This window comes from Apostichopus japonicus, chromosome 10, assembly GCF_037975245.1.
Source record: "Apostichopus japonicus isolate 1M-3 chromosome 10, ASM3797524v1, whole genome shotgun sequence".
NCBI lineage: Eukaryota > Metazoa > Echinodermata > Holothuroidea > Aspidochirotida > Stichopodidae > Apostichopus > Apostichopus japonicus.
Window position 1 is genome coordinate 17,351,169 of NC_092570.1, and position 14,461 is coordinate 17,365,629.

At 37.9% G+C, this 14,461-nt stretch overlaps 1 protein-coding gene and 1 long non-coding RNA gene across 20 annotated transcripts in view; one reads left to right on the top strand and one right to left on the bottom strand.

Annotated features, from left to right (window-relative positions):
• Nucleotides 1-14,461, bottom strand: part of LOC139974691 (uncharacterized) — a 38,752-nt gene that overhangs the window by 7,928 nt on the left and 16,363 nt on the right. For 6 of the 7 annotated variants that reach the window (XR_011795532.1, XR_011795529.1, XR_011795531.1 and 3 more), the window contains 3 exons: nt 3,465-3,697; nt 2,432-3,207; nt 88-161 (listed from right to left, as the gene is read on the bottom strand). This is a non-coding gene — a long non-coding RNA (uncharacterized lncRNA). The remainder of the gene's footprint in view (nt 1-87; nt 162-2,431; nt 3,208-3,464; nt 3,698-14,461) is intronic. The other variant, XR_011795533.1, reaches the window with a different exon arrangement.
• LOC139974689 (uncharacterized) overlaps nt 3,869-14,461 on the top strand; it is a 39,847-nt gene continuing 29,254 nt past the window's right edge. For 2 of the 13 annotated variants that reach the window (XM_071981964.1, XM_071981965.1), the window contains exons 1-2: nt 11,323-12,035; nt 14,232-14,334. In XM_071981964.1, the coding sequence (XP_071838065.1) occupies nt 11,583-12,035; nt 14,232-14,334 (556 nt within the window). In that variant the 5' untranslated portion in view covers nt 11,323-11,582. Of the gene's footprint in view, nt 4,143-6,136; nt 6,324-7,939; nt 8,043-10,143; nt 10,338-10,926; nt 10,966-11,322; nt 12,036-14,231; nt 14,335-14,461 lie in introns of those variants that run through there. The other 11 variants (XM_071981973.1, XM_071981974.1, XM_071981969.1 and 8 more) reach the window with 10 other exon arrangements.

Consider the following 14,461-nt stretch of genomic DNA (forward strand, 5'->3'; position numbering starts at 1 on the left):
TAACTATTTGTATGTTTATTAGGTAAGACTTCTGTACAACCAGTTCAACTTGACCCCGAATCTCCACAAACGTTAACATTTACTCACCATTAGATTAATGAAAATTCCTGGATTATAATAGATGGCCTTCTGATGATTTTGCAGTTTATTTTTCCGTTCGCCTAAAAAAGAAAAAAAATCAATGACCTGAAAAAGCATGCATTTTGTTTTTAATATCAATATAGGTACAACAAAGAAATTCTTTCCCGCCAAAATATAATCCGTTTTTTTTTTTTTGGGGGGGGGGGCTCTATATATACAGCGGTATACAATAGCTAATCGCATTGTTTTACTTTTTATAACCTATTACGTTGCTTATCGAAAAGTTACTTTGTGAAGATTAATCGGTCGAGGTTCAGACACTGTGTTATTTATATGCACCCATCGCCATAATGGTGATTAACGGCAGTACAAACAGAGTGTACATATATATTTTAAACAGGCTGCTCCTTCAAGTTTAAGGCTTCTCTCCTTTGCATCTCCTTAACTTGTTCTGGTGGCTAAACAGTGTTCTGCGGGAGATATATCAAGAGTCTCGATATGTCCCCACCTTCCTCACCCCCCCCCCCACCCGTAAGCTATTTAGTCAACTAATGTGTTATGTGTTATAAATTTACTGCATATCGCTAATCGAGTGGACAAAGCTACTACTGTAACCACGGAGTTCTCTTTCTAACTCACTGCTATACCATAGACCACGAAGGTAATGCATAGACCTATACATTTATACTTGCACACGTGGTGGTCTTCATTATTGGGTTCTACAAGGGTACTTTTTTTTAAAGAAAAGTCACCCAAGAAAGAACCTGGTCACGAAAAACCAAAAGACAAATCCGCTCTCGACCCCAGTCCCGTTGCATCGAGATTGTTACATTCTGATCATCGTCAGGTGTGTATCACGATCGATTCGCCTACAGACGGGAACATAATGCTAAACATGATCTAAGCCGAAAGGCCTACAAGAGTGCGAACATCTACTGTCAGAGGCTTTTAGATTCCTTACGGTCACACGAACTTTTTTACCGTGACAATCCTGCAACTTGTAGCCTTGCGTTGCTAACATAAAATCCCTTATCGACATACAAACTAAATCATGTTGTCTCCAGGGCCTTGTAGAAGGGTGCGAACACATTTTCACTCGGACTGATAAAGCAAATTGGAATAACACAATCCTCGGTTGTAATTATTGTTGAGAATAACACCTTTCACTACAGTTACTATTCTTAGTGCTAATTCGCGGTAACTGGGAATTCCCCTTTTAGTGGCGTAGTTTCCTCTTTTGGGAGATTCACGTATCATGCCGGTACCTACGGTGTGGTTAAAAGTAAGGTCCCTTGGCAACCTACAGGGTTGTAGACTGAAGGTATCAGTTTGTTACAGGTAAAGGTACCGATGACATGGTGTCACGACTTTTGTACAGGTTTCGACTTTGGTATTTCATTTTGTGGTGAAAAAGACCAACATATAATAACAGTAATAATAAAATTTGACTTTGCACGGACTTATGATTACAGACAAAACTAGGAAAGCACAAAAAATATATATATTGGTTAAAAGCTACATTGACACCACTTTAACATGAAAGAAAGAGAGGGTAAATACTTTATCACGTTTAGGGTAGTGGGCAGGGTGGCAGTTAAACCGTAAACAGTGTTCTTAGTATTAATATCAATTCACTATTGGAGGATTTCGGTCATAAGGGCACCCAACAAAACTGGCAACCAGACGTTTTTAACATACGCCACTTAATTAAAAACTGATGATCAAAAACTAAGGAATCCTTTCCGAAGACTTTTTAGTGACAATGTATGCTGCAGTAATATTTAGGATTCCAAATAATACCTTGCAAGATGTCACTTCTGGGTGCTCAAAGGGAGTCCATATGTCACGTGTGACGTCATAATTATATGCATTATTAGCTACATTCTAGTAACGTATAGAGAAGGTCTATGCATTACCAAAGCTTGCAATGGAAGGTCCGCTACACCTGTTACGTATGTTACCTTTGTTTTGACGTCATAATTATATGCATCAGAATGGAGGCCTTCTTTAAAATGTCTATTGAGATGGCCTGTGCATTCTCAATGCTGCTAATGGGACATATTTGAGATCTGTCATATACCTGTTACATATAACAGTATTGAGGAGAGCTTGTGGCATGTGTGACGTCATAATTACATGCATCAGAAGTGAACTTAATTTAACATAATGTAAAGAGATGGTCAATGCATTCATCGATGCTGGCAATGGGATATGTTTAAGGTATGTCACACCTGTTACAGTAACTATCAACATCGCGAAATTTAAAGAAGTTAAAAGGAAGAATTCAACAATAATACAATACCACAAAATCGTTTCCTTTGTTTAATCTTTATACAGAACTATCTCTTACTGTATCTGCTGTCACGTGATCGAATAGAAACGTAACAAGAGGACGCGTCCGTACGTGTTCAGATGACGTCATCTTTCCCGAGTGAGATTTGATGGGTGGAACTGGTTGGTATGACTACTAACATAGAATAAAACAAACATTGGGTGTTAAGTGGTATACGTGACAACTTGCTGACTACAAGGAAAGTTTCAAATGAGTGTGTCCTTACTATGTATCACAGCACAGTGTATCAGTACATCACAGTGATTCCGTCGTAACGCTAGAGACAACGAAGGGTTTGCTCGTCATACGAAGTGATTTAGAATATTAGATTAAATGTTCATCTCTACCTGAATTGCATAGATTATACAACTTTCAATGTTATCTTCAAGTTGGATAATTCAAAGCAAAACCAATTCGTTCTGATGCCTATGACGTCAGAGTAGCGATACGATGTTTGGCTGCAGGCAGCCATACAGATCCCAAACTTACCGCCACGTGAGGTCACAAGTTTCTCACCATTTAATTGTGTTTATGTTCAATGGTGATTCATGACTAACACATATATAGTTCCTTTATAATAAAGTATCCCTCCCCTAACTCCCAACCCCCTTTCCCCCTACCCTCCTTCCCCCTTACCCTCCTTTCCATGTTGTTCATTGCCACTTAAATAGCGAAGAAGAGATAAAAACATAACCTTTTGTATTCTGTCAAATCACAGAAGAATTATAGCGCCATCTAACGTAACCGACTGACATGGAACTTGCAGCATTTCGGAGTCCGGGAAAGTTGCAAATCTGACGAATAAGAAGAGGACAAAACATCAACAAATAATGAAGAGGTGGGGTGGGGTGGGGTGAGGTGGGGTGGGGTGGGGATGGGGTGAGGTGGTAGGGTATGGGAGGGTTGGAGGGGTTTAACATTGGAAATCACGGTACGAAAGAAGTTCTATTTATATTCTTATTGAAGGTAGAAATCTCACTGTAATCAATAGTTTTGTATATTATTTACAGACGGCTCATATTTTAAGCCTTCAACTCCTTCTTTGATGTACCTCTCGTATTCGTCCGTCGATGGTCTCTCCAACTACGTGAATACGATAATCAAAGCCGCCGGATTCACGACGATAATATTGCTGAACCTTTCCCGATCTTTATGTAGTGTCAACGATGGACCGTTCCTCACTTTTAATGTAAGTACGTACATAACATGTACCGATGAATCGATTCCTATACATCGCGATATTCATGGACGGTGTATAAATGACCTTATCGTCGAATAGACCACCTGAAGAGGAAGGAAAGAAGTGCAAGTTTGAAAAGTCTGTGTCCAATATATTAGGTGATGATTAAATATATATATATATATATATATATAGTATATAAATATATAAAGATAAAATAGACTGTGGTGATTTATGCATATATAAACACACACATACAAAATTTACCTATATTTTTACTTTTTTTGCGGTATCCTTGACACAAAAATTGACTGACATGTCTTCATTAATAAGTCTTTCCATTTTCAATCGATATTATTAATTTTTTTTTACATTAAATTGATCCACACAGGATTTCGTGCAAGAGGTTGAACTATGACCCGGCAGTGATAGACAGTAACCCGTGACCTCACCGGTGGAAAATAGAAGGAAGAGACAACAGTTCTAGGCAGTTTTGTTGATCCAAGGATAAGTCGGGAGATTAACAATATAAAGAGGATGACTAAAACAGTAAGTATTGAGTGTAAACTTCTCCAAATTATTCCTATAATGCAAATCCCTGTATTTTTTGTCCACGCGGCTCACTCACACACATTAGAAATCGATTCAATGAAACAGTTGTTCCTGAGGTTTACAAAAGTATACTTACGCAATTTAACGTACCAACAGCCTTGTAGCGGCGGGTTGTAAAGGGGTGGGGGTGATAGGGGAAGGGGAGAGCAATAGGAGGGGCATGGAATATGACAGATAAACGTTTTTGTAGTGGTATATCCGCTATATACGCATACTTTAAGGAAATATATGCAAAGGATCTCATATTGTCTACCTAAACACCCCGCCATCTTTCCGCCCAATTCTGGCTATAGAATCGAAAAGCGGAAAGATCCCTTTAACTTTAAGCAAACAACAAGAACCTGCTGCCATTCAATTCCATTGACAGACAATATATTAACTATATATATCATTGTCCAACATAATGACTAACCGCAGACTGCAATAATAAGGTTAAATTCAGGATAAAAGTCAACCGTTCTAAGGAACTTTTCATAGGTTTTGTCACTCGTCCAAGTCAAATCCACTCATATACAGCAAATAGGATCCTTGTCACGTCAAACAACATTTGTCATCAAAAGTTCATGCGAAACAGAGTCAACAAAACAGTTATTTTTTTTTTCTGAATATAGCATAACTGGTATAAACACCATTGAGATCACACAACCTACGCTTTTATAACAAAGTTCAATGCAGAGTCGATATCACTCGGAACGACTATTCGTCGTTTCAATATAGGCTATATACAAAAGCAAAATGGGAACAATGAACCTTTTTTTTAGATTTGTTTCTAAATATGATTTGAGTGTTTACGGGCTTAGAAGTTGAAGGAAAATGACTGGTAACTTATCACATGTTATGCAGTGGGCAAACTGGTGATATTTAAGGCAGTTTATAGTCGACAGCATGTATGCCCTTGCAGAACAATGTAGGAAATATGTTTGCCGGTGGGTAAACAGGCTTGTTCAAAGGTTCCTCACCTTTGGACTGTAATTGCTAATAAATTCTACAAAGTCATGGTACGGAATATTTAAAGTGCCATATATATGGCCAACGTGTTAGCTATCCAAAGGGGGTGGGGGGGGGGGGGGGATAATTGTTTTTACCAAGTGAAAACTTCTACAAGGCCCTGGAGACAACATGATTTAGTTTGTATATCGATTAGGGATTTTATGTTAGCAACGCAAGGCTCCAAGTTGCAGGTTTTGCACGTTAAACAAGTTCGTGTGACCTACGTAAGGATTCTATAAGCCTCTGACAGTAGATGTTCGAATAATATCCAGGTTCAACCATACAGATGAGACAGAAAGTAAATCTACACAACGTTATCATGCAAACTTAAATAATTATTCTCAAATTTGCCGTAAATGTCCATTATAGTCGCGTTCTGTTGTCTACGGAACACGTGCATGCCTCATCGACCTGACAAAGGGTTAAATATGTAAACTTGTATAGCGCCTGGGAGCACGTCACATGACCCTACATGGTTGGTACGTTTTCGTACTATGGAGTGAGCCCTCCAGGTCATCTTCAGTTCGATGACTTAGGCAGTGAGGTAGGAAATGGGACATTGTGAGTGGTGGCATTATATCCCGTACATAGCAATAGTTTTCGACAAGCGCCCTCAGAAGGGTCATTTACCGATACACGGAAAAGACTGCTTGCGTTTTGCCGCAATCATAGTTGTTGAGCTAAACTTGAACCTTGGTCGAGTCCGTGTAACAACTGTGGACAAGGGATGTTTGGTAAGATTTTCCAAATCAATGGGAACAAACAGTCGCAAGTTTAGATTGAAAAAAAAACCAGGGCTCATCAACCGAAGCCTTGTAGATCCATCAATCGAATCGCTATCCCTCAACAACGATGGATGAAACGTTTATCAAAATTAAGACGGGTTTGGTGAATTATCTCTGATTTCAACATATTTGTTTGTTTTTAGATCATTCCAAGGAAGCAAACAAAATCTGTGGTACTGTTTCATCATTTGTCCGTTGTGAGAAAATGAAGCATCGCAGCCGCCATAGTTAATGGGTGAAGCCAAAGATAAACATCGGTTACAGTTAGTAAAATGGGCATCGTGTTGGAATTGGCAGTCTAGATGAATTTTGTTCACACGTCCCAATTGTTGGAGAATACAAGGTTAAATTTAAGCATTTGTTTGGCTACCCATTCACCAATTCCCAGGATCTCTAGATTTTCTAAACAGTTTGCACGCTATATGGGGGTGCCCTGGAGTACCTGGCGACAATATCACTAAATAACCTAACTTTTCAAGGAGTTAAAGGATACTAAAATCACAAGTATATTATTAAAGGTTGTTACAGAATATACAGTCTGGCCTTAAAATACCAAAATGCCCAAAAATGCTTCACTTTGTATCACATGGACCTGTGCAATGCATTTGGAAGCGAGATGGAAAATGGACTACATAGGACAAATAATAAAAGATCACAGATTTTAATAAATCAGTTACATGGTGAATAGGTTGGCTATCCACCGGAAACGACACCGTTAAATTAGCAAAAATGTTATATTTCAAATTTGAAGCTTTGCTCAGCATAGATTTAATAAAGAGGAATACATTCTCTCTTCTCTTCAAATGCACCATATGATCTCATTATATATATTATTTTTTTTCTTCAAAAAGAACATTCAACTATCCCCTTCAAAGTATCCATAATATACACTTACTATCAAGGTGCTGATGTAAATTTAGTAGTGAATTAGTAATGTACCAGTTCCACGAAATTTATCCACAAGTTGAAACGAGTGATTTAGTGTTACACACAAGCTATGTTATGTTTACAAAAATTAACAGGCATATGTCGAAGTTTTGTCAAAGGTCAACGTTAGTTAAAGGCTTAGTGTGGAAAATCACCTTCCAACAGGAGATCGAGAAAACGATTTATAATAAATTCGAACCAACAAGATCATTTTCAAAAGACAGACAAATACACAATGATCAGTACATATTGCTTCCATACTTTAGCTGCCCAAAGGTTACAGGTTATCTTTGTTTCATTGCGCTAACTTTGAGCAATAAATGAAATTGTGAAAACCGTTCGTAAAATACATTTCTGGACATTCTGACCAACCCAACGTATTCACAGCATGCAGAAACTAATTAAGAATTTTTATATTAGATAGTTAATAGTCTATGATGCTATATAGCTTTACAAACACGTCAAGGTTTGACCATGAGCGACCATGACCTAAATTTGTTAACACCTTTGAGAACAAATCTGATAACATTTCAGGTTTCAAAAGACATTTCATGAATATCCAATAACCTTCCAAGTTATTCCTATATAGCCATTACGGTAGATTCGTTGGAGAATTTAGTGTCACGTAGAATGACTGCTTCAAAGATGCATGGGCACTGAAATGCTTCCGTGGGTGACTATATGGTGTTATCATTATTTTGGAAGCAATACTCAATAAGATTAAATCATCCTCTGCGGATAGTTATAATAACCATAGCCTACAACATTTATGATCAATAATGCATAGAGAGACTACGGATGATTAACACTCCATCTAGTGTGAATCGGCAAATTTGGACGCGGCGACGTTGTTTGGGCGCAATTTTGACGCAGCGACGTTGTTTGGGCGCAATGAGTGGGTTTTTTCGTGGATCTGGTTGTAGCTGTTGATGCTATGCTAGGCTGCACTTCAATTTTGGTTCTTGGGTTAGCCACAAAGCAGTCAGTGATTATACGACATAACAATAACGAATCCTTTATTATCCCAAACAGAAATGATAATTCATCAGCACCATCATCGGATTATGCAGATGAGACGTGCGCTCGGACGGCTGCTGCCTCAAATCCAACCGTCCAAATGTCATACAGAAATGAGGTAATGGTAGAATCCTGTTTCTATGGTTATTGTAGGTGCAATACATTGTATAATCGGGCGGGGGTTGGGAGGGGGGGGGGGGGCGAACAACTTCGAACGTCTTACTTGCGGATGTCAAAACTTGCTTGACAACGCAGACGGCAGTTCAGGTACAGGTCAAGTCACTGATTAAAAGTACGAAACTTGGTAAACCTGTTAAGGTTATAATATGAATCACTCGCTAAGTGAACAGGAAATGAGAACTATGCCAACTTGTAATATAATACAGGCAAAACAGCATCATCAAAGTCTTACAGGGAGATAATAAAAAACCCACTCACAAACACGAAATAACACGAAACAAAGCATTCCGTACAATGGACAAGTGTAAAGAGATATAGGGATAGTTATTAAGTATAGACTGGTGAAGGAGAAACAAACATATGAGTGCAGGATCGGGTTAAAGAAATACTGTTTCCTGGTCGACGTGCCAAGTTCATTTCAACCTTGTGTAGTTACAAACGGAATAATTTTACCACTAAAGTAAGTATAGACATGTTTGATCACACTAGGACACCCTCCTAAATGTTACCTATACTTTATAAATTGATGAATTTCTCTCGTTTCTCCATTTGTTCATGTTTATTTTTTTTTGCCCGGACACTTTCCATATAGCATTATACAAATAAAAAGCTCAAACGGTCATGCATGTTTATGGTCAAGCTTTGTACACATTTTTTTCTCTGCCACATTCAAAAAAACAACATAAGATTCTCAGTTGACGATGTAAAATGTGTTGAGATAGTTTAATGGGTTAAACGTATTCATTTTGTTGGTAACACGGACAGACAGACAGACAGACAGACAGACAGACAGACAGACAGACAGACAGACATGCAATGAGACAGATAGTCTTTAGCTTTTTTATATTTAATATCTGCAAACTTTCTCACTAAAGCAAAATATGTCTTATGAAACCTGGAAATTGCCATGCAACTTTGAAAATCTATTCAGGCTAGAAAAACATGTTCTTTGAGATCATGAAAGGTGTCTCTTCCCCCACCCCTTCCTCCTCTTTTCACAGACAACACAAAATGCATCATTATTAAAAAAATAAAAAACCCTTAAGGGTTAGCCAATTTCACATAATTCAAATGTCAAAATATTATTATTGACCTACATAGCTTGATTCTTATTTTTAAGACCGAGTTGTGTCGAGGTAAGTTTAGATTTTGCTTTCTGCAGCAAAATAATAAAGTTAATCCCACGTCTACACAAGAATGTTATTATATCATTCGTATAGAATTAATGTGTCTTCACAACTGGCATGTATGTTATAATATATTTGAACTGTTGGAAAAGTTTACATGAATATTTATTTAGATGACTAAAAATAGTTTCAATAGTCCATGGGAAAGGTACACCAGTTTTGAAAGTAACCAGATCTATCGATTGAATTCATCGTTCTATTGAGGAATATATATATAAATATTCAATAGTTCAGACCAAGTTCGTAATATCTGGCATTCTCTGCTCAGGTGAACTTTGAACTTAAAAATGGAATTTATATACAAAGCGACCCTAATTTTACACACAGTATAAAAACAGCTATAAACATAAGAGGGTTCGTCTCAACTGTGGTTGTTCTAAACTTTTGAACTGTGCACTATAGAGAGTCAGATTATGACCCATATTAGAGTCTAGCCTGATTGGCAAAGCGCATGCGCCGTGGATATTTCACTTCATAGCGCAGGTGGTTGGTGCATCTTCGAAACGGCAGGGACAATCGACGTCTAACTATGACCCTAGACTGTACTTTGATATAAATCAAATTTTGATAATGAACGGAGATTCTGGAGGCTGCAATTGACTTCTAAACAAAATGACTGGAAATTTTATGTATCTTCAGAACCAAATCCGCATCTTCATAGCAATTTGTAAACACAAATAATGAAGTTTTTCAAATCTGGTGATATTTATAGTGTTTCCATTTTGGCAACAGCAAAGCGAATGATATCATCATGGCAATTAAATGAAATGTTTTGGGTTTTTATTTCTTATAGTATTTATATTAATATTCAATCACATATGATCTAATAAAGATATAATCTCACTGTTACAGATTCTCATGGGAGAGTAAAGCTTTTGAAAAGCATCTAATATGATGACGTCGCCATGACTACCCATTGTGATCCTATCTCCTAGCCAAAGAGCGAGGGTTTAACCAGTCAAAGAGTAGGTAACATTCAACTAACCATATCTCGACTGGGCTATAATTGGTGGTGTTTCCACTGGTGATAACTCACGGATAGTTTAGTGAGTACTATGCTTTGTTTCTTCCTATTGTGACACCGCATCGATAAGGGGTGTGGTGTCTTCCACGTCTAATGAAATGGGGGGGGGGGGGGGTCAGAAGTGGACACAGCACCGGGGACCGGAGTCAATAAGGGGGCCCGAAGACATGGAAGGGGCTCGGAAAAATTATGAGATATATTTTCTCATTCTAATGAAAATTAATGAACAACAATAAACAAAAAGTGCAAATGTATGGGGGGGGGGTAACTGTCCCTGGCACCCGACCTGCCTCCCGACGCCCTCTGAATCAGCAGTGGGGGACTCACGTGTTAAGAAAGTTAAAGGGCATAGGCTACTATACTCCAATGAAGTGGACTGTTGTACCAAACCTGCTGAAAAAAAATGATAATTGGCTGCATCTAAAAGTATGTCAAAATCACATCCTCTTGAAGCATCTTGTATCGCGAAAATATAGAACGTTATAAATAGGTGTCGATGCATCTGACAACACCATATAGAGTTAATCACGCAATAACCATGGCATTTGAGCTTAATTATTATTTTTTTAAAGTTTCCTTATAATATTTTCAATCTTTTGTTTTTTACACAGGGGAAAAAAATACATTGGGAATGTATTTCTTTAGTGAAGGTAAGTGTTACTGCAATATCCATTTAAAGTAGCGTAGTCTTAATCGCGATCACCCCCCCCCCCCCCCCGCCTCTCTCCCACTCACCAACAACCCTCCCTTTCTGCTAGTTATTACTACGAAAAACTTGCAGGATAAAATATTTTTCAGAATAAAAGTGATAATTTTACTTTAGCTGTCGTTCTTAGCCAGTTCTAAAATAACCTTATTTTTTACAATGACTGAGCAATGTATAGTTCCAGCTATAGCAGACTAAATTTATTACATCAATAATCAAATTATTAACATTTGAGAAAACGTCAATAACTTTTGATCTATCGTCGAGGGTAATATTGAGGGTAATATAAGCTCAATCCAGTCCTCGATTTCTCTTTGTTACCGTCTCGAAAGGTTTGTTGATTAATCACAATGATGGGTGGAGCTTTAAAAAACAGCAGCCTTGTGTTGCATTATAAGCCACGTAGGTAGCGCCGCTTCCTTTTTACTAATGCCCACACATCTAATATAGCGCCCCCTCTACCTGTCCCTATTGTTTGTTTACCCGTTGTAACCCTACCGGAGCGACAATGTCGTACCTAACATTACTTCTCGCGTTTTTTCCCGGTTACTCGTTAACAAAATGAAGGATAGCTGCGAAGTCGACATGGAGAACACATCTATGGATGTGGCCAACGGCCACGCGACCACGAATCCGCTGGATCCGACGCTCTGGAAGGCGAAACCGTTAAGTACTAACGGAGTTCTTGTAGCAGTGGTATCGGCTATAGTAGTGACATGTATGTTTGTTACTGTAAACAGCATCGAGCAGAACAATCGTATTGCACTACTGGAAACTGAGCTTCAAACCCATCGGGAATTAATCCGAAATCTACAAGAATCCGTCGCACGGTTAAGAGGTAATCTCTATGGGAAGGAGGAGGAGGATGCTATAGATGCTACCGAAGCCTTGGATGGACATGAAGAGGATGTAATCACGCGAGAGCAGTCTCGGAAGGCTCAACCGATGGATGACGTCAACAAGTTCATCATCCCGCCTGGCAGGCAATATTCCCCAGAACGTAGGAAAGCCTTGGTAAGTTAAAAGCAATTTATCAACAAACTTAACATGTACAGTCTGCTGTCGGTGAATGTTGTTTTAAAGAGGGGGTGTGTCAGTTTGGGAAGAATGGAGGAGGGAGGTATCGGGGCTGTGTTGGTTTTGAGACATTTGGCAACAGAAATGTGTTTACTGGCAAATTCATGAAAGAGAAAGTAGATTGTGATAAATTAGGTATGGTTGTATACTTGACAAAGATTGAACAGGCGCGGTAGCAGTTATGATGTGGGGTTTCAACTTATACAAAAAATTAAAAGCAATTACTTGTACAACTTTGCGTGTAGGCCTAATTAAAGAGCTTAATTATAGCCTAAATAAGTCATAGAGTGCACAATGGAAAGAACAATGGGGGGGGGGGTATGACCCCATACTCTCTCATGTGGAAGTCGTCGTCTTCAAACATCCCAGAACCACACCCCTCTTTTAAAAAAAATGATTGGATTAGCCCCTGGAGTATGTACCATGTTAGGTTTGAATAAAGCCTAAAGTTATACACCCAAGCAACTAGATATGTTCTCTTTTACCTAGCGCCCCCCCCCCCCATTTGATTCTGCATCGTTTGCCCATAATGAAGTGCCGAAAAATTTCCATAAATAAAACATATGACTTCACCAAAACAACAAGAAAACACCGTACCCCCAAAATTTGAAATGAAACCAATAACAATTTGTTATATGCTGGATGGATGTTGCAAAAATAATTTCTATATTACCTCTTAACCTCTTCTCCCTCACCATCCACCACCACCACCACCCCCCTCCCCCACCCCTTCCACACATAATGTTAACGGTCCACAAATAATACTTAACAAAAAATAACAGAGTGATTTGCAACAAACAGGAAAGGTGGAACTGACGGTGTTTTACATTGCCCACAAAACTCGTTGATTGAGGACAAATACTTATTAAGAAGATTACAGTTACATAACCACAAAATTCTATGCATGGAGGCATGAATTGTACTTATAACAACGACATGCCCACAAAGTGTCATAACTAAAGAAATGTATTATACTTGTTAGAAGTAAGGAAATGTCATTCCCACAAAATTCAATGCTTGAAGACATGTAATGTACTTGCTATAATAATAAAATGTCATGGCCACAAAATTCAATGCTTGAAAGCATGCAGTGTACTTGTTATTAAAAATTCAATGTCACGGCCACAAAATTCAATGCTTGAAGACATGCAGTGAACTTGTAATAATAATAAAAGGCCATGTCCACAAAATTCAATGCTTAAATGCATGGAGTGTACTTGTTATTAAAAATTAAATGCCATGCCACAAAATTCAATGCTTGAAAGCATGCAGTGTACTTGTTATAAATAATAAAATAACACGGCCATAAAAATTTAATGCTTGAAGACATGTAATGTACTTGCTATAATAATAAAATGTCATGGCCACAAATTCAATGCTTGAAAGCATGCAGTGTACTTGTTATAAATAATATAATAAAATGGCCATAAAAATTTAATGCTTGAAGACATGTAATGTACTTGCTATAATAATAAAATGCCATGTCCAAAAAATTCGCTGCTTAAATGTATGGAGTGTACTTGTTATTAAAAATTAAATGTCATGGCCACAAAATTCAATGCTTGAAAGCATGTAGTGTACTTGTTATAAATAATAAAATATCATGGCCACAAAAATTCAATGCTTGAAGACATGTAATGTACTTGCCATTATAATAGCAAGTATACTTGTTATAAGTAATGAAATGTCATGCCCACAAATTCAATGCTTGAAGACATAAAGTGCATGTGTTAAAAAAATAATAAAATATCTTGCTCACAAAAATCAACGCTTGAAGGCATGAAGTGCATTTGTTAAAAGATAATAAAATATCATGGCCACAAAATTAAACGCTTGAAGCCATGAAGTGTTTACTTGTTTCAAATAATATCATCCCTAAAAAAATCAGTGCCCGAAGACTTGATAGTGCTTGTTATAAGGAGTAGAAAGACAAGCCTTATAAACGTAATGATCAACGAAAATGCGTTGAACTTTGTTATAATACAACGACTAACACGTAATGCTCATAAAAAAAAACTGAATACTTTAAGGATGTGGAATGTTCATGGTGTAAATAAATGGCATGCGCCCTCCCTAAGTAGTGACTTTCCTGAAAAAAAAAACATTAATCCTGTCTTCTTTGTTTTTCATTAGAGCCCGGGTGTTAGACGGAGCAATTTATCCGAAAACGAAAATAGAGCGAGTGAGCCAGGACGAAGATTCAAAAGGACCGCCGCGACAACACCAACACCAACTCGTAAGTTTTTTTGATGTGTAACATTATTAAACCCTCGTGACTTCACCAACAGTTAAATTGTCATATAATGATGTGACCCGTGGTGCTAAAGACCTAAACCAATACCCGCCTCCAAAGTAGGAAGCCC